The 20,145-nt window shown below is 42.8% G+C and overlaps 1 protein-coding gene across 3 annotated transcripts; it reads left to right on the forward strand.

Annotated features, from left to right (window-relative positions):
• The first annotated feature begins 111 nt into the window (after window positions 1-111).
• On the forward strand, window positions 112-20,005 carry heatr5b (HEAT repeat containing 5B). 3 transcript variants are annotated; one of them, XM_086258630.1, is made up of 36 exons: window positions 112-225; window positions 2,499-2,663; window positions 2,757-2,968; window positions 3,611-3,719; window positions 3,827-3,976; window positions 4,551-4,722; window positions 4,813-4,970; window positions 5,061-5,355; window positions 7,412-7,567; window positions 7,708-7,958; window positions 8,040-8,151; window positions 8,250-8,402; window positions 8,488-8,587; window positions 8,706-8,815; window positions 8,893-9,056; window positions 9,205-9,380; window positions 9,559-9,664; window positions 9,759-9,949; window positions 10,754-10,913; window positions 11,098-11,287; window positions 11,434-11,603; window positions 11,698-11,845; window positions 11,941-12,120; window positions 12,199-12,453; window positions 13,126-13,307; window positions 13,392-13,460; window positions 14,231-14,410; window positions 14,505-14,745; window positions 15,096-15,332; window positions 15,547-15,674; window positions 16,499-16,643; window positions 16,766-17,038; window positions 17,251-17,475; window positions 17,620-17,771; window positions 18,149-18,362; window positions 18,720-20,005. In XM_086258630.1, the coding sequence occupies exons 2-36, from the start codon at window positions 2,538-2,540 to the stop codon at window positions 19,025-19,027; spliced, it is 6,198 nt and encodes a 2,065-aa protein (XP_086114756.1). In that variant the 5' UTR covers window positions 112-225; window positions 2,499-2,537; the 3' UTR covers window positions 19,028-20,005. The 3 variants fall into 3 exon arrangements, with proteins under 3 accessions (XP_086114756.1, XP_086114758.1, XP_086114757.1); XM_086258632.1 differs by having other exon boundaries at window positions 5,061-5,310; XM_086258631.1 differs by lacking the exon at window positions 112-225 and adding an exon at window positions 1,453-1,591.
• Window positions 20,006-20,145: the final 140 nt, after the last annotated feature.

Consider the following 20,145-nt stretch of genomic DNA (forward strand, 5'->3'; position numbering starts at 1 on the left):
TACACACAAAGTCTACAGTTCCGCTGCATTTGGCATATATTTCAAAAGAACGTGTTTGTCCTGTGAAATGGACTCAACTAATGTCACGTCTATTTTTGTTTATTTCACAAAATTCTACAAGCTATATGATTTAAGTTAAATTATTTGTTTGGTTTAACATCGGACAAACTTCACAGCGACACCGCCCATAGTCGTCGTCATTCATCCTGGGTCACCGAAGCACAGGTAGGATGAACAGTTTTGCTGTATTTGCCCCGTATTGCAGGGAGTTTGTTGTCACTGAGGGGTATATTTTGAACAACTCAAGGTTGTAAAAAATGACGACGAAGAGCCAAAGTCCTATTTAGTCGTCAGTGTTTCGCGGAGTTTAGCTTTCCCCTTTTAGGAAGCAGCTAGCTTATGTTGCTAACTAGCTCGCGTATTAACAGCTGAAGGATGACAGCTGTCAACACATCACTGCAGTGTTAATATTTTTTGTGTTATTCCATACGAGACTTGAGCGCGGCTATTATAACTTTACAGCCGCTGACGTTAAAATCACTGACGTACGGAACACAGCGAAGGCATTCCAATGGCGATAATTGGTCCTTAGCATCTATAGGGCTGTTATAACCTGTCCAGCTGATGGATGGGATAGTTTATTGACTGAACAGGCGTATTGTTAGAGAAGAGGCATTTAAATTAGACAACTGAGAGGCCCTGTCATGCTGTTGGGTACAGAGTTTGTCTCCTGAGCAGGAATGTCCAACCTGCAGATCAACACAGCTGTTCCCAGTATTTCTCCTCATCCTATAATATAGTATTCCTTTCATGCTAGGAATGATCTCTTCCATGGTGGCAATGAGGTGCAAGAGCTGATAGAACTTTTAGATGAGCATGAAAATGATTTTGATCATGTTATGTGGTGACTGAGTGGCCTTCACAGTCACCACAGCTCAAGTTTATTGGAGCCATTTCAACAACACAGCTGCATATACAACAAGACACATCAAATGACACAATACAGCACAACATACAAAGTACACGTGTATTGAACACATCAACCCATAAAAGTAGTGCAGTGTGTCAGTGTACCTATGTTTAAAGTGATTTTAGTGAATGACGTAGAGTCTAGATTGCAGAAGGGAACAGTCCACAGTGCAAGAGGTTAAGTTAATATTGCAAATGCATGATACATATGTGTAAGTTTTGCTGCATAATATATTCAGATTCTGGGCGGCACGGTGGCAAGCACTGTTGCCGCACAGCAAGAAGGTCCTGAGTTCAATGTGTGGAGTTTGCATGTTCTCCCCTGTTTGCGTGGGTTCCATCCGGGTACTCCAGCTTCCTCCCACCGTCCAAAGACATGCAGTTTCTGGGGAAAGGTTAATTGATTAATCTAAATTGCCCATAGATGTGAGTACAGATGTGAATGTGAGTGCGAATGGTTGCCTGTCTCTCTGTGTGACAGACTGGCGAGCTGTCAAGGTATACCCCGCCTCTCGCCCTATGACAGCTGGGATAGGCTCCAGCGCCCCCCGCGACCCTGAAAAGGATAAGCGGAAGCGAATGGATGGATACATTCAGATTCTATGATTACAACTTGCTGTAGGTAAATTGAAACAAAAAATAATAGAAGGTTCAGCATATATTTAAGCGCCTAATAGCTTGGAGATAGCTACTATCTCTGTTCTTGTAGTAATACCCCTGTATCTTTTGCCTGGTGGGAGATGATTAAACAGATGATGTGTAGGAGGGGACAGTGATGATGCTTCTACCTCTCCTGGTGGTTCGGGTGGCATAGTGTGGAGCTATGAAAGGCAGACTACAACCAGTGATGTTGGAGGCTCAAATGTTTTCCAGGCTGCTGTTTGTCCTGATTGGTTGTGCTACCTTACCAAGTCAGGTTGGAGATAATAATAATAATGATAATGATAATGGTTTGCAGCTTCCCAACTGAACCCATATTTTCCATACATCTCTACTTCTGCCAAAGGAAGTAGAGTCTCTGATGGGCTTTGTTAACAGTGAGACTGGTGTTTAAGTTCTGTGATAAAGACTGGCATATAGTGGTGCCCAGGAAGCACTCTTTCAGACCTTGGCCAATGAAAGGAAGATGTTGGACTTCTTCCCTTCTAAAGCCAACAGCCTTTAGTTTTAGATTTGCTCAGGATCAAATTGTTGTCTTTGCACCTCCTCACCAGCTGTTCTGTCTCACTCCGGTATGCAAATTCATCACTGTTAGAGATAACGTCTACCACACTGATACCATCACTCAGTCCAGCTGAAAACCCATTAAAGATTTTGTGCTAGTAATGCTCCCTACTGCTATCATCAAAATGCCAAATAAGATTATTTCTAAGAGAAGTGGTGCTCCAGTCTTTCACTTTAGTCAAAAAGACTTGTAGATTCAGTGTCAAGTCACACTGAAGCTGTTTGAACAAAATATGGTCTACCGACTCCTTGTGTTGCAACAGTTTTGTTCCTCTAATTTGTCACGTGTTCGTGAATCATTGCAGAGAGGAGGGCGCACGTCTCTGTGTTCAAGGTTCCTCACCATGGAGCTGGCTCACAGTCTCCTGCTTAATGAAGATGCTTTGGCCCAGATCACCGAAGCAAAAAGGCCCGTCTTCATCTTCGAATGGCTCCGGTTTTTGGATAAAGTGCTTGTGGCAGCAAATAAGGTGACTATTCAGATTTTTAGCTTTTCTGAGTCAGAATCATTGGAAGCGTTTTGTAACTCGATTGTGCTTTTTTCCCTTCTTTTTTGAATGCAGGTGGATGTAAAAGAGAAGCAGAAGAAGCTGGTGGAACAGCTGACGGGACTAATCAGCAGCGCTCCGGGACCACCGACTAGAAAACTCCTGGCCAAAAACCTTGCTACGCTCTACAGCATTGGTGACACCTTCACTGTTTTCCAGACTCTTGATAAATGCAATGACATCATCAAAAGCAAGGATGACACACCTGCATACTTGCCAACAAAACTGTGAGTTCCCATTTATTTACTACCGCGTATATTTTTATTGGCTATTTTTAGAAATACAGGAACTGCATATTAATAGTCTGCTTGAGCTTTCACATATTTTAATTCAAATGTAAGCTGTTCAGAACTGCTTTTAGAGCTCCAGGCACGTGCGGTAGGCCCATCTTCAAGGGTATTAGCAGTTAAGCTGGACGGTAATCTGCAGAACGACATTTTATGTTTAAAAGGAGGGATTAAGCGTACAAGACTAGATTTGCTGTGTTTCTTGCTGGTGTTAATGGAATTTAACAGTGGATGAAGCTGCATCAGTGGTGCCCTGCAGGGTTTTATCCATCAGTCATTCATACCTGCTCATTTCTGGGTAGGTGAAATACACAGACGTGCCAGGGCCTCCCTTTTGCATACTAAGCCACTGTGCTTCCCCTTCAGCATTTTACAGTAGATAAGGTTAAAGCTAATTCATGTATGTAAGCCAGTCTCACCATTTATCAACATAAGGAGGAGTCTAATAAATAGAAGTTAATAACTATTAATTTTCATGAAGTATTCCATGGTATTGCATATTTTAATTTACATAATTATGAATTTTCACATAGATTTTTGTCTGAATTGCTGTGTTAATGCACTGTTACACATTTCTTGCAGTGCTGCAGTGGCATGTGTTGGGGCTTTTTATGAGAAGATGGGGAGGATGCTGGGAAGCTCCTTTCCAGATACCATCAATAATCTTTTAAAGGCATTAAAGAGTGCAGAGGTATGCCACGTGAGAGTAAAAAAACTAGGAGCAGGCACACTACAGTATAAGAACAGTAATGGAGGGATTGATTTGTAACGTCACTTTCTTCTATTTTATTGATGTAGTCACAAGGTAGAGGAGAGATCCTTCTGAGTCTGCAGAAGGTGCTCAGCGGACTGGGTGGAGCTGCAGCTTCTTGTCACAGAGACATCTACAAGAATGCTCGCTCTCTGCTTACAGACAGGTCCATGGCTGTACGCTGTGCAGTAGCAAAGGTTGGTCTCACAAAAACACAGTTAAGATTTTTAAATGTGTCAACTATCTTGCGCTTCTTTGTGGGGATTTTGTGGGCTGCTGGGGCCTTCCATATCATAAAGTTAAAAGCTACATAGAAGACACACAGAGTAATCTTCAAACTCTTTCTCCCAAAACAGTTAAACTTGGTTTTTGATCTTAAGTTGTTAAGGCCCATCTGAGGAGCGTTATGCAAGGCTTCATTCTCAGTTTCACTCATAAAAGTAAAGGTACCGCATGATTACTTGTGATCACTGTTTTCAGTACGATCTAATTTTCCCTTTATGACACAAGTACAGCAATTGTGTGTCAGAATGAGTGCAGACTGTTTGTAAAGGGAAGAAACCACTGACTTAAATGCTTTTGCTGTGTCACGTATGTCGACCGCATACACTGTTTCAATTTCCGTTTAGAAAGCGTACAAGTTACTGTGTGTATTGTAGCATTATGTGCACATAAGCCTCTGAATTCATGTCATGAAGTAGATATTACCAGTACACACATTATATGAAAAGTAATGATAGCGTCCCATTTTTTTCCTCCTTGCCTGATCAGTGCCTGTTGGAGCTACAAAATGAGGCCGTATTCATGTGGACCACTGAACTGGAGAACGTCGCTACTTTGTGTTTCAAGTCCTTGGAAGGGTCTAACTATGGTGTTCGGGTAGCCGTAGCGAAACTGCTGGGGACGGTTATGGCCACGGCCCTGATGCCCAAACAAGCAGCTGGTAGGTTACAGAGTGGATTTGTTGTTTTTAGAGTAGCTCACTGCTTCTGTTCTTTATCGCGTTCTTTTTTTAAACGTGTTCTTCTCGCAGTGATGCGTCAGAATGTAAAGCGAGCCACTCTGGAGGAGGTGCTGGAGCTGATGGCCACAGGCTTTCTGCGCGGTGGATCTGGCTTCCTGAAGAGCGGAGGAGAGATGTTGAAGGGGGGAGGCTCTGTCAGCAGGGAGGTGCGGGTGGGCGTCACACAGGTGAGGTGAACTCTCAAACATATTAAAAAAATGAACCCGATCCATCTGACTCATCCACCTCATGCGTGTTTTTCGTTAATTTCTTCTTAGGCATACGTTGTGTTTGTGACAACACTTGGCGGTCAGTGGCTTGAGCGCAACTTTGCCACGTTCCTGTCGCACGTGTTGGACCTAGTGTCTCACCCTCGGGCCACGCAGACTCACGTTGAGGCTGTGTACTCGCGCCGCTGCGTCTCCTTCATGCTGCGCGCCACCTTGGGGGGCTTGCTTGGAGAGAAAGCACAAATCGCAGCCGGCAAAGAAATCTGCCAAGCCATCAGCAAGCAAATGAGGGCTGTGGGTAAGGAGGATGGGGGGGAAATATCACGGTTCAGAGCATTACAGAGTAAGTACTCATCCATTATTATCACCTTTTAATTCGCTCCTCATTCAGTTTTGAAATCTGTTGCATGGCTTGTGCTTATGTTGTGTGCAGAGACCGCTTCTCTTTTTCTTTTATTTCTCTGCTTTTCCTTCTGCTTTCTCCCTGTGAGGTTACTTTCCTCTTTCTTCATATCCCCTTTTCACCACAAGTAGTATCATAATGTCAGTAAGATCATCCATTACCTGCGCAGCATATTAAGTACTCATGCTTGCATTATTGCATAGCCTTTATGGCTTTTTTGCCTGTGAATTCACATTTTGTTATTGCCTTATAAACCCTAAAGAGCAGTTAGCGTAACCTTTTCTGGCATCTAGCATCTGGCATGCACCAGCAGAAAAACTGCACGTGCCACTAAATGCAAAGACACACGACAGGATGATGCCATTACATCTAAGAGAACAAGACACAGTGTTTTGCATTATTTTATTTATTTTTTCGCTTTTTATCATCACAAAATTATTTTCAAAATCACCCATACGTCGTTCACAAAGGATGTTTCTTACTCTGATTTGCTTTGCAACCTTTAAACCGATGTACGTTTCAGAACTTCTTGGTGTTAAGACAGAATTTCTAAAAATGTTGGATTCTTCTGGGTTCTTTGTTGTTCACTCTGTACTTGCTGCTGTATTTTTTTCCATCTAGTTGGATATGTGAGACTTCTTGAAATGGGACTTTGAGAAATGTCTAAGCTAAACATAAGTGGGAAAATGTTACCGGGAGCCATGATAGAAGTAGGACATCTAGTATATGTGTTTACATTTACACTAAAGTCCGAATGAAATGCCACAGTTCAAGAAGCATCTTCATATACTCTCTTCCTCAAGTCGTTTTATTGACCTTTTTTCTACATATGATCTGTCTTGACTGTTGTCTTTCAAGAGCTCAGAGGATTTTAGTTCCCGGTAAATGATCAGCTATTCATTTTTTTTCTTTTTTCACAATTATAGCCATCATTTCCTGTTTTTATTTATTTCCTTTTGAATGGGGGGAGACAAATCCTCAGAGCTCTTGGAGTACATTGAAGTGTGCTCTTCTGTGTTTTAATGTAGCGGTTCTGTAGTTTAATGTCGTTAGTTAAATATATGACAACAGTGCATGGCCTAATGGGGTCTGTTGTGTTATTAGAAGCTACGGTACGCACCTGTCAGTCACAACATTAAAATCAGTGTAGGTGACAACAATAAAAATCATTATTTTGCCTTAATGTTGCTTGTCGAGTTGTAGCAGGAAGTCAAGTTGTTGGAAGCTGTAAAGATGTGACTTTTTTGATGTCTAAGCAACTGGATCAGATTATCTATAAAATATCAGGTTTGGGGGATTGTTTCTGGTAGTTAGTTGCTACCAAAAGTGGTATAAGTAATGAACTGGTAATAGGGTCACAGGGGCACTATACTCCACACTTTGCATGTGGTCCTGTCTGTTCTTGAAAGCACCTACAGCAGAAAGAAATCCCATTTTCTTTTACATCTTGTGTGATGTTTACCAGAGAGAGAGGGGGATCAGCATGATACACAGTAGAGGGGTTTAAGCAATTTGATTCTCTGATTTTCTGCAGGAAAATAGCTTTAATCTGATTCTAACTAGCCGCAGACAATTTACACCTCATTATGGAAACACTATTCCCCGATGGTGCTGGCTTTCTTTTCTGCAGCATAGTGCACCCGCCACCGCATATTGTTCAGGAATGGTCTGAGAAACATTACAAAGAGTTCAAGATCGGAAAAACAAATCAGATGTAAGGAGGCCCCACCTTGCAACTTCCTACACAATATCGGGTTTTAATGTTGTGGCTGATTAGTGTAAATTTTACTAATAACATTAGTGATTTATACTTATTATGGACACAAAGCATCTTTTCTTTGATATAAATCTTTTTCATCAATGATGCACACATTATAAATTAGTGTGTTCTGAATATTATTGAGTATTCAAAATACGAACTTAAGTGATAACCCAGAAAATGTTCATGCTGACAGATCGCTTTGCTCGCTTCTCTTCCTGAAATTTGTGTTTTCAGAGGCAGTAGTGAATGATATCAGTGGGGAGAACAAGGCAGGGGCAGGTGATGTCTCTGCCAGCCAGCATGTTATGGTGTGTGCTTTAAAAGAGCTGGGCAGTTTGGTTCAGAGTTTGAGTGCCACAGCTTCACCACTCATCCAGGAGCCTTCTGTAGGTAAGATAAACAGAATACAAAACAGGATATTCACTGTTGTCACTCTCGGGTTTCTGGTAACACAAGCTCATGTGACATAAATCCTAATTTAAAATAAGGCTGAAATCCTTAAATAACTTATTCCACATCCACTTCTTCAGGACTCCTTGAAACCGTGACCTCAGTGCTGCTGCACCCAAGCATGGCAGCACGTTTGGCAGCTGCATGGTGCTTGCGTTGCGTCGCCGTTGCGCTACCCTATCAGCTCACCCCTCTGCTGGACCGCTGTGCTGAGAGAATCAACAACCTGAAGAGTTCGCCTGAGGCTGTAAGCGGTTACAGCTTTGCGATGGCTGCTCTGCTGGGAGGCGTGCACCAGTGTCCACTGGGTATCCCCCACACCAAGGGCAAGGTGTGTAGCCTCAGAATTTGGCCTTAGTGGTTCTTTCATATGTATGTCAGACTTGATTGACTAGCCTCGCTGTTCTTGTAGTTGGTGGTGAGTATAGCTGAAGACCTTCTGCGAACAGCTGCTCAGAACAGCCGTCTGTCCCTGCAGCGCACGCAGGCTGGATGGCTTCTGCTGGGAGCCCTGATGACTTTGGGTGAGCCTCAAAGACACTTCCTGATTTTGGAGTTTTTCAGAAATCGTCTCTTTCTCCCACCACCTTTGTGACCACATTGTGTTCATTTGTGTTCCCAGGTCCCTCCCTTGTGCGCTATCATCTCCCCAAAATGCTGCTGCTGTGGAGGAACGTGTTTCCTCGCTCCCAGAAGGAGCTGGAAGCCGAAAAAGCCAGAGGAGACTCCTTCACCTGGCAGGTCACCCTGGAGGGCAGAGCTGGAGCACTGTGTGGTAAAGGCTTGCACCTCCACAGTGTGCACGCCCTAAAATGTTACGAGACGCAGTGTTGACTAAAACCGTTCCCTTTCTTTTATAGCCATGCGTAGTTTCGTGGCCCACTGCCCCGAGCTTCTCACAGAAGACGTAATCCGCAGGCTGATGACTCCTATCGAATGTGCCATGACTATGATGTCTCAGTGAGTGTGGTGGTTTTTTTTGTGTAATTTTCTCTTAAATGTCTGACTTTTTATTTTATTTTTTTTGTGTGTTTTTCGACTGCATGTCTAATGATTGTAACATTTTGACTTTTCTCAGTGTCCCTGCCATCATTAAGGTACACGGAGCCCACCTGAAAGCAAGTGCAGCTATGGTGAGGCTCCGGTTGTACGACATCTTGGCTCTCTTGCCTCCAAAAACTTACGAAGGTAAATCAGTCACTTGTGCATTAGCTTTCACATAAGTTGAGGAGAGGTGTTTTAAAATGGGTAATCCTCTCGTACAGGCAGCTTCAATGCTCTCCTGAGAGAACTGGTGGCAGAGTTTACTTTGACCGACAACTCGGCCAACACTACCACGTCTTTGCTGCGCTCTCTGTGTCACTATGACGACAGCGTGCTCATGGGCTCGTGGCTACAGGAGACCGACCACAAGTCCATAGAGGATCAGGTTAGTTGGTAAAAGACCGTTCTAGTAACCCAGCTCTTATTTGAAGATGCTTTATGTATGTGATTTGGATTAGTCATCACTATCTCTCGTTAAATATTAAATATAAGTTTGGCCTTTTGGTGTTTCTGTGTCGTTACCTGCGAAACAGTTGCAGCCCAACAGCGCGTCTGGCAGCGGAGCTCTGGAGCACGATCCCTCCTCGATCTACCTGCGCGTCCCCGTAGGCGAGGCCATCCCAGGACCTCTCCCTTTGGGTGTGTCGGTTATCGATGCTTCAGTGGCTCTGTTTGGTGTGGTGTTCCCTCATGTCTCCTTCAAACACAGGCAAGGCGCTCTCTCTTATTGTGGTGACTTGATGTGGTTCTGCATCATGTTAACATTATTTTTATTTTCTTGTCCCGCAGCTGCTCTCATTATTTTCCTTATATATTTATATTCGCTGCATTGTTGCTGAGCTGGTTTTTATTAATATACTGTGTTTTAACTGATGGGTATGATTCAGGCTGCAGATGTTAGACCACTTTGCAGAATGCATAAAGCAGGCTAAAGGAGTTCGACAGCAAGCCGTCCAACTCAACATCTTTACTGCAGTCCTTTCTGCCCTCAAGGTAAGAAAAAAAGCTCTATATCCTCTTAAATGGGTAGGTAATTTAGGTAATAGCTACAGTGAGAAATAATGTTTCTCTTTCGCTTTAACTGTAGGGTTTGGCTGAGAATAAGAGCACTCTTGGGCCTGAGGAGGTGCGTAAATCAGCTCTGGCCCTGGTGATGGGAGCTTTGGACAACCCTAATCCCATCCTGCGCTGTGCTGCTGGAGAGGCCCTGGGGAGGATGGCTCAGGTGGTCGGAGAGGCAACCTTCATTGCCAGAATGGCGCAGACCAGTTTTGATAAGTGAGCATATCATGTCTCCAATTTCTGTTTCTTTGCTTTTTGTGTCCAACATTATGGTTTCAAATCAAATATTTAGGAAGGCCTTAAAAGAAAATTTCTTCATATTTTACACCAGTGTTCACTTTCATTGACTGATTGATTTGTTTGATTCATGAGGATGAATTTGATAGCATTTGGAGGTCAAAGGTCAAGCCCAAAGAGCTTACTTTTGGCCATAACTCAAGAATTCATACACCAATAAAAACGATACAAGTGTCTAACAGGATAAAAATGATGAATTGATAACATTTTCTGTTTAAAATGGTCTGTGGTTAACATTACCATGACAACCTAGTGATCTGTAGAAACACTTTGGACAGAAGGAGAGATTTGAGCGCCAGATTTAGTCTTCTGAGGTGCCAGGTTTGAAAAGTGTGGATTTTTGCAATAACATAAATATTGAAAACATTGTCTACAGTGCACAATGTTGTGATCAGAATAACCTGTATTTACCTTACATTAATAAATGTTTTTAAGAATACAGTGATTTTAGGTGTAAAAAATATTAGTCTATCACTACATATCTTGAATGAGCCTGGACAGACAAGGATGTAAACTGCACCTTGACGTTTAGTGGGACGGACAGAGAGTCATTTTATACCTGATTGCACAAAATAAACATTCTCACTACATTTTCAGAATGTCTCTTTTTGGAAAGTTATAGTTTGTGTTTCATTGTTGTTCATCTGTCTTGAAGTTGATCTCTCATACTTTGTATCTGTCTCTACTCACGTGATGCATGTCTTTGTTTTGCTCTGTTTACAGGCTGAAGTCAGCTCGTGATGTAGTTTCAAGGACGGGCCATTCACTGGCTCTCGGCTGTCTGCATCGATATGTTGGAGGAATTGGCTCTGGCCAGCACTTAAAGACCAGTGTCAGCATCTTGTTGGCTCTAGCCCAGGATGGCTCTTCACATGAAGTCCAGGTGCAGTCAATTATTTATTAGAAGTACATTTTTATATTCACTCATAATTAAATTACATTTTGATTGGTTTTCTTTTCTGTTAAATGTTATGTCTAAACCTAGTTTTGATGCATCCCTGTCTTTTTCTTCAATTCTGGTCTGGCCCACTCTAAATTAATTCAATCTGTGTTTTTGTCTTCACCAGACTTGGGCTCTGCACTCTCTGGCTCTAATTGTGGATTCAAGTGGTCCCATGTACAGAGGCTATGTGGAGCCTACACTGTCTCTGGTGCTCACCCTGCTCCTCACTGTGCCCCCGTCTCACACAGAGGTTCACCAGTGTCTGGGCCGCTGCCTGGGAGCTCTAATCACTACTGTGGGACCAGAGTTGCAGGGTAACTGTGGCACAACCAGATTACAAACATCATTAACCATAGTATTTTTTTAGCCAGCAGGTGGCAGTGTAACCGGTTTTGATCCTTTGCAGGCTACTGAAGTATATGTCTTTAAGTACAATGTTTCTTTGTGCTGGTCTTGCTAGGAAATGGAGCCACTATTTCCACCATCCGCTCGTCCTGCCTGGTTGGTTGTGCCATAATGCAGGACCACTCAGACTCTCTTGTGCAGGCAGCTGCTATCTCATGTTTGCAGCAGCTGCATATGTTTGCTCCACGACACGTTAACCTGTCCAGCTTGGTGCCGTGTCTCTGTGTAAGACATAAATACTTTTAGAGTACGTATGTGATAGTTAGAGTTTGTGTCAGTCTGAATGTTGATTTCCTGCTGTGAACTGGGGTTCCCATAGGTGCACCTGTGCAGCTCTCACCTGTTGCTGCGTCGTGCTGCAGTGGCCTGCCTGAGACAGCTTGCTCAGAGAGAAGCTGCAGAGGTCTGCGAGTACGCCATGAGCCTGGCAAAGAGAGCAGGAGACAGCAAAGACAGCACTGCAATCAGTCAGTACACGGTCAAAACTTGATTCGAGCATTCTGTTTGAATAATTCCCCTTAATGCAACCTGGATCCTAATGCCTTAACTTGCTCTGGTTCAGATCTAAACATCACAGAGACTGGTCTGGAGGGCGTTCTGTTTGGCATGCTGGATCGGGAGACGGACAGGAAGCTATGCTCAGACATCCATGACACACTCGGCCACATGCTGTCGTCTTTGGCCGTAGAAAAACTTTCCCATTGGCTGAAACTCTGCAAGGATGTTCTTGCAGCAACTACAGGTAAGTCTACAAAACGGCAAATTCAAAAATCATCTTTTATAAATCTTTCACCACAAATGTGCCCGTGTCCTCTTTCAGATGTAGGGGGCGCTGTTGTGTTTGAGGTGCAAAAGGACGAGGAAGACTCGGAGAAAAAAGACGAGATGGACGATGACACAATGTTCACGGGTCTGGGCGAAGACGACAAATCGAAGCCATCTGTGGCGCCGCGCTGGGTCACACGGGTGTTTGCAGCAGACTGTTTGTGCCGCATCATCCTGCTGTGTGAGAATGCAGACAAAACACACTTTGACCTGGCAGCTGCTCGTTCGGCGCAGGCCAAGAATGTGAAAGGTACCATTCACTGTGCTGCCAGAATAGACTACTGCAGAGTTCACTTAAAGAATTGTGATTGATTAATGCCACTTTTACTGTGCGACAGGAAATTGCTTATTCACATGCTTTCATTTAAAGATGGAACAAAGCTAGAGGTTCAGAGGGTTTTGTTCACTGTGGTAAATATAGGAGACAATATTTATGTAAGCTTTGCTGTATAATAAGGAGCTATTCTACAGGCTTGCCCGTAATAGCACATTGTACTGACTTTGCAGCTCTGAAACCAGCTAAGCCAAATTGAGTGACTGGGATTCAGTGGATGGTTGGTCTGCATGACGGCATGTCCAACTAATCCCTCAAAAGGTGCCCTTCAGTTAAAAGTCAATTAAATCTCAGCCCCAAATTTAATGTGGGGTTTCTTTCTGGTCGCTGCAGGCACACGCTGAAACTCCAAAAGTGTTTCCTCTTGAAGAAAGTATTAAAGCAGAGAGTCTGAAGAAAGCACTGGTTATAGCTTCTTGCTGAAGTGTAACACATCATCAAAGGATTAATAAATCAAATACTAAACAATGACTGGAAAAATCATTATTGTAGCTGCTCCCGGAGTTCATATTCCTTCCAGTGTTTATAATTAGGTTCGTATTTCTCACATAGTCCTTGTTGTTTTTTCATCCATCTCTGCCCGTTCAGGAGATCTGCTGGTGCTCCATTTATCTGACCTCATCCGCATGGCTTTCATGGCAGCCACAGACCACAGCAACCAGCTGAGGATGGCTGGCCTGCAGGCCTTGGAAGACATCATTAAAAAGTTTGCGTCCGTACCAGAGCCCGAGTTCCCGGGGCACGTTATCCTGGAACAGTACCAGGCCAATGTGAGTAAAGCATTGCATTATTTCGTAGTCCAAACCTAGAAACATTGCATGAAAGTAAACTTGTTGCAACTCGTGGGTATTTAGGTTGGAGCTGCTCTCAGACCTGCGTTTTCACCTGACACGCCGTCCGACATTACAGCAAAGGCATGCCAGGTAAGCCATACATACCTGTCTCTTTCACCAACTCAATTGCTTACAATTCCACTTTATGCCTCTTTTTGAGGTGTGTTCAACCTTCTTTCCATTAACAGCCATTAAATATGTTTTTTGATTGTTAAATGGTAGAACTGTGGCTGCGTTAGCAGCTTAATTACCACGACAAAGTGAGTCATCATCCCCTTAGAAGCCAGCAGTGTCAAATTTGTGACTTAATGCTTTTTGACTTAATTGAATGATGAGAATGTTGAGTGACAGGGGCAAATAACAAAACATGCCTGTCAGCTTATTACTAAAAGATGTTCTCTCTTTGACATTCCCCTGTTTCTCTGCTTGGGAGACTTTTTGAAGGGTTTAATTTTTCTTATCGAGAACAACTTACTCTGAAAAAGCGTATTAGGATACATATATCTGTGGATGTGAAGGTCACAGAGGACCTGTAGTTTTCTTATAGTTTAATAAGCTACCAGATTTATAACAAGCTGCTGCCCTTGAACTGACACTTTAATTGCTGTTCCTCCCAGAAGAATGCAATCTTATAAACATGTGGTCCAGTTTTACATCACTAAGGTGTCAGTCCATTTATTAATACCCATTTGTTTGACACTCCCACCCCCTCTAATAGCTTGGCTAATGAGCCTAAGTGCTCTGTTATATAATACATTTTTTACATCAAAATCAGAATCATAAAATGTTATTGTCCGTTGTTGTAATAGATAAAAACGGTAAGATCCATAGCAGTTTCATCTTTCTCACATTGACTACAGGTGTGCAGTACGTGGATCGGCAGTGGCGTTGTCAGTGACCTCAACGACCTGCGGCGAGTCCACAACCTGCTTGTGTCGTCGCTGGACAAGGTGCAGGCTGGGAAAGGCTCGTCCAGTCAGCTGTATAGTGAGAGCGCTACCACGATGGAGAAACTGGCAGTGCTGAAGGCGTGGGCTGAGGTGAGATGGAAGATGAGCAGGAAACTGCTCCTTTTTTTACAATCAAATGATGCATGTAACGAAACTGAACGTGCACTCTGGGTTTCTCACTCAGGTCTATGTGGTGGCAATGAAGATCAAAAAAGAGGCTGAGTCTAAACCTGCAAAACCAGTCAGAAGTGGAGATGACGACGAGGATGAGGAGGATCTGGGAACTGACGTGCTTCCCCCTGACAGTCTTATCACCCTGGTGCAGCCAGAGCTGCCCTCACTAAGCCGCCTGTGGCTGGCCATGCTGCGAGACTATGCTCTGCTCACTCTGCCTGCTGAGTTTTCCAGTCAGCTGCCCCCTGATGGTATGAGATTCTTTCCTGTCTTCCTGTGTGCTAAATATGGTTTTAATATGATATCTTCAGTGAAACAAAATATAGTCTTGTGGTGTTTCTACACAACATTTTAATGTAGCTTGGTTAAAGCATCAATGTTCAAGTCTTATGTTCCACTTTGGATCATTTGATGTTTATTTTTTCCAGATATTACCAAAAACGTTCAACATTATTTGGACAGTGTCAGATTAAATGTCAACAAAAACATCTCTTAAATCAAATGGGATTGTAGATTACATGCTCGTGCACTCTGTTGGAGCTGTTTTCAAAGTCATTGACATGTTAATAAAGTAATTATATATAATTGTGTTTGTGTCCAGGCGGAGCATTTTATACCCCGGAGACTATAGATACAGCAAGGCTGCACTACCGAAGCTCCTGGGCTCCTGTCCTGCATGCTGTAGCCCTGTGGCTGAACAGCACTGGGTTTGGAGCAGGTGTAGGTCAGGAGGAGGTCTCATCAGCTCCCTCCAAGCCTCCTGGCCTCCCCCAGGGAGGCTCCACCACTATAAAGACCTTTGAGGAGTCTGTCAAAGACAGGATGCATCTAATGTTAGGTAAACAAATGCATAGCTAACATTTGCGGTGTAAAGCATTTAGCATACTTTTCCATTTTCTGGCTTCATAGTGTACCTAATACAGAAAACAGCAACTGCTTTTGTTCACCTCACAGCTGTAGGACCACCGGCCAATTGTGAAGGAATGGTAGTAGAAAGAAAAATACATGTACAAGAACATAGACTAAGAGCATTTTTGTGTTCTTTCTCTTAGGTGTCAGTATAGAGTTTCTCTGCTTTCCCCGCCCTGAAGAGCCTATTGAACATGTGATGTCGTGCCTGCGGGCCCTGTGCACTCTGCTCGAGACTCCTTGTGCTAAAACACATATTGCAGATGACCAGGTAAACACACAGGGCTTAAATTATAGGGTAAAAAAAGAGAGAAAAATTTTAAACCACTTTTATGACTATTGTAGAATCTCATTAGTAAAATATGAATATATGAGTTACACATTAAGCTATAAAAGAACTAATGTAGTTTTCACTTATTAGAAAATACTAAAAGAAATTCAAGCACCCAAGTGTCCTATAAGAAAAAGTGTTTTCCCTTTAAATCACCTCTTGCAGCAATCATATTGTGGTGTAATTCAGGTGATCTGTTTACCATGCACCACCTCACTGCAAATATTTGATAAATACAACACCGGCCTGTGATATTTACTGACTTTAGAAGGTGAAAAAGATCACCCACAGAACAGATGATTGGGTACCGATGGCTTCAAAGGGCACACGTGTGTATCCTACAAATTCAGCAAAAGAAGGTTGTATTTCTCAGCTGTATTTGGTGAAGCCTTTGAAGAGGGACGTGTCTCTACCAGACTGCTTCAAAGTGTGGACTTCAGAGGATTTGAATTGGAGCACAGTGTGTGGGATCACTCAGCCGTCTCACTAACCATAAAGATATTTGAACAAAGAAGTACAAATTGCTTCTGAACAGTATAAAAATCACATTTTTAAATATGAAATTGTATCCTATGGTGGACATGCTTTCTGCTTTTCAACAAACCAGAACAGATAGTTACAAAGCATCAAGCACTTTACTTTAAATGAGAAAAAAATACATAATTGAAACAGTTGGAATTCTAAATGTGAGAGAAATGAGAAGTTTGTGCTACATGTTTCACAGTCACATTAATGTAGTTGTTTACTTTTTCTTTCTGCTGTAGCTGCTGGCTGTGGAGCTCCTGAACGTGCTTCACAGGCTTCTGTTGACCCGGGATCCACCTGCTGTCCAGCTTCAGGTCACTGCTGTTGTCCAGGAGACCATCAGGGCTGCACATGACCATCTACAGCGACAGAAAACAGCAAAAGGTCAGAAACATTATGTTACACTGCATATAAGGTTTGCATGTTGTCTTTAAGCTTCTATATTTAGAGTGAAGTTAACCAAATTGTGTGGTAGTTTAAGCGGTCATTACTTTTTTTTGGTTTAGGCAAAGAGGAAGATGGCGAGAAAGACTCTCAGGCCAGCCTTGGAGAAGGAGGAGACACAGGGGAGCTCGTCCCCGGCAAGTCTCTGGTGTTCGCCGCCATGGAGCTGCTTGTGTTCATCCTGGTCCGCCACTTACCCCAGCTTAATACACGTGTGAAGGAGTCGCCCAGCCATGTGCCACTCAGGCCTCAGCGACTACCCGAAAAAAGTGCCCGCCTGGTGGCAAACGCAGTTTCCATCCTGGCAGAGCTGCCCTCGCTCTGCTCTCCAGCTGGTGAGGCCTGAAGCAAAGTGCAACAACACACAAATACCATGCATAATAAGAAAGGAAAACTCGCACACAGTCAGTTGCTATTTCAGTGTAACATACTCTCTCTTAATGGATGCTTCATGCATTTCTGTGACATTAATTAATGATAAGTAGCAAAGGAACATGAGCGTCATGGTTTTCAGCCCATTGTTTACATTTTATTTTTGCCTTATTAGGAAGCATGACCATCCTACCTACAGTGCTTTTCCTCGTCACCGGAGTTCTGAAGGAAACTGCAGTAAAGACTCCTGACAACTCGGTGCCAGTGCCTGTGGCAGCTGCCCTCCAGAGCATTAAGACCATCTTCACCTCCCCAATAGCCCGGATGGAGAGCGTGCAGACGCAGTGGACCAGCCTTGTGAGGAGCAGCCTGGCATCTGTACTTGAGTATTCGCAGCCAGGTGAGCTCATCCACACGCATTCATTATCAGACTCTGACTTTTTGTCTTTCTGTGGAGCAGAAATTTGCCTTGCCTTGCCAGTCTACAAAAAAAAAAGCACAACATCACTGTTAATCAAAAGCATGTTTGTGTGTTTTTTTTTAGATGAGTCCAGGCCTGACATGGATGAGGTCAGTATGCTGACAGCGATCACACTCTTCCTGCTGTCAGCCAGCAGTGAGCTTGTAGGAGTGACTGTCCTGCAAAAGGGCTGCATGGACCACTTCCGAAATGCCCTCAACTCTAGTGACCCCTGGGTAAGCTCGCATGTACACAAACAAAGATGTAACAAAAGAATTTTGAATACCGAACCAAATCATCTGTTTTTAAATGTGTACCTCTGAACTTTTCTAGATATTATCTAACGGAAGTGCAGAATACCCAAATTTCTGAATCAGTACTAGGTTTTTACTTGCCAGCTAGACGGTGGCTGTGGTCTGCTGTGCACTGTACGCACCTCTCTTCTGTTACCAAACCCAAACGTAGCATTTCCACGTGTGAAAAAGGGCATCTCTGAACAACGCCTGGGCTGGATCCTTCTCCCATTGTTCAGAGTTCATGCGTGAAAACAGCTTCACACTGTTCACATAAGTCTAGCTCAGTTAAGCGAAAGATGTAATTGTTGTTACCACAGGTTCAGGCTCGGTGTTACCAGCTGCTGTTGTCGGTGTTTCAACACTCCAGCCGTGCCCTCTCTACTCCCTACATACACGCTCTGGCTCCACTCATGGTGGAGAAGCTGAAGGCAGTGGAGCGCAGCCGCCCAGGGACGGCTGCTGAGCTGCAGGCTGTGCAGGAGGGAATCAGGGTCCTGGAGAATCTGGTCGGCATGGGTGAAGACCAAAACCGTAAGTATTCCTCTGCTTAATGGACCAAGTGAAGCAACATTTGGTTCATTTTGTGCCACATTTACTCTGTTAAAGTAGATCTCTTCAGTATTTAGCTGTGCTGCCCTAGATCAGACTAATAAATAATTAAATGTTGAATTTAATGCTTTTCTAATTTCTAGTCCAACCATTCAAGAAAAAACTTTTTTAAAACGATTTTATTTCAGTTTACTAATAATCTGGCAAATCTCTGCGTAGATAATGACATTACATTGGATTTGTGGCCACAGTTCTGCTTCTCCTTTTTTTAAACTGTCTCCTAATTACTGATTATATATATATATTTTTTAACTTATCACTGCTTTATGTGTTCAACAGGGGTGCAGCTGCTCGCTCTCCTTGTACCGACTCTCGTCTCTTACCTTTTGGATGAAAATTCCATCTCCTCTGCACCCCAAGTCTCCAAAGGCCTGCACGAGTTTGCACTTCAGAACTTGATGCGGATCGGCCCCCTCTATCCGGCTGCCTTCAAGATAGTGATTGGAGCGGCACCTGAGCTGAAAACCCGTCTGGAATCTGCTATACGGGCCAACCAGGCCAGCAGCAAAGCCAAAGCTGCAGCCAGGCAAGCTCAGCCAGCAGTGCAAGCTGCACCAACCATTAAACTCAAGACGAGCTTCTTCTGAACACTCCAAAATGCACCGCACACTCTCAACTAATCTTTTCTTCTTTGGATTTCTTTCAACACATGTCATGTCTGTATCAGTTATGCTTTCTAACTGCATTTATTTATTCTACATCTCTTCTTTGTTTTGATGGACGAGTACTCCCCTCAAAGAACGTTTATGTAAATATCTTTGAAAGCCTTTGAATGTTCACTTTAAAAAGCTTGCTATAAATTTTGTAGCAAATTTTAATTGTGTGAATGTATCATTTCCAGACCACACAATTTACATTTTACTTTCTTTTTTTTTTTTGTTCCCCCCAAGTCACCAAACCCAGCTCTCTGTGGAAGTTTGTTTCTAACACTTTTTTTTTCAGGCAGAGCTAAATTGAAATTTGAAAAAATCATCTCAAAACTTACTTACGAAGTATGTTTTCAGGTACAAACCATGACTTTTGACTTACAGAGGGCAAAAAATAAATAAATAAATCAGGTGGCAGAAATAAAATTCCAGAAAAAGTCAATATTTGCTCTACAATTTTCCCTGATTTTATTTTATTTTATTTTATTTTTTAGGAGGCCTTGGGGTCTCCAGGTTGTTACTGATGAATGTTACTTTAATTTCTTATGTTTTGTGTATTTTCTCAAATTATGTTGTAAACCTTCCTACTAATTGCTCAAAGGCATAGCTAATAAATTAAAGTTGATCAAACCAGTATCGAGACTAAAATTAGAACTAAATGATAAATGCATTATATTTTTCACTAAGACTCTCCAGTTATCTGCACACCAATCAACAAATAAATAAATATATATATATGTATATATAAGTACTGGTCATCACATAGATTTTTTTTTTTTTTTGGTCTGATAAATACCCGTGTTTACTGCCTGCATGTGCTGGTGTTCACCAATGTCATCAATAACTGGCACATTTGTGTGAATGTAATGTTACACTCATTTTTTTTCCCAAAATATGAATAAACTTATTTTGACCTCATTGCTGTTGGAAGTTTTCACTATACTTAAATGTAATTGGATTAATAAAATAGGAATGCATGATTTCTGCTACTGGGTCTGGACGTCCGGGCAATTCGGGTGAGCAAAACGAGCACCACCAGCCAACTCGCTGTAGGCGTG

The sequence above is a fragment of the Aulonocara sp. 'chitande type north' Nkhata Bay genome, linkage group LG13, assembly GCF_057382095.1.
Source record: "Aulonocara sp. 'chitande type north' Nkhata Bay isolate Kocher_YH1m ecotype deep benthic linkage group LG13, A_spYH_male_GT1.1, whole genome shotgun sequence".
Lineage (NCBI taxonomy): Eukaryota > Metazoa > Chordata > Actinopteri > Cichliformes > Cichlidae > Aulonocara > Aulonocara sp. 'chitande type north' Nkhata Bay.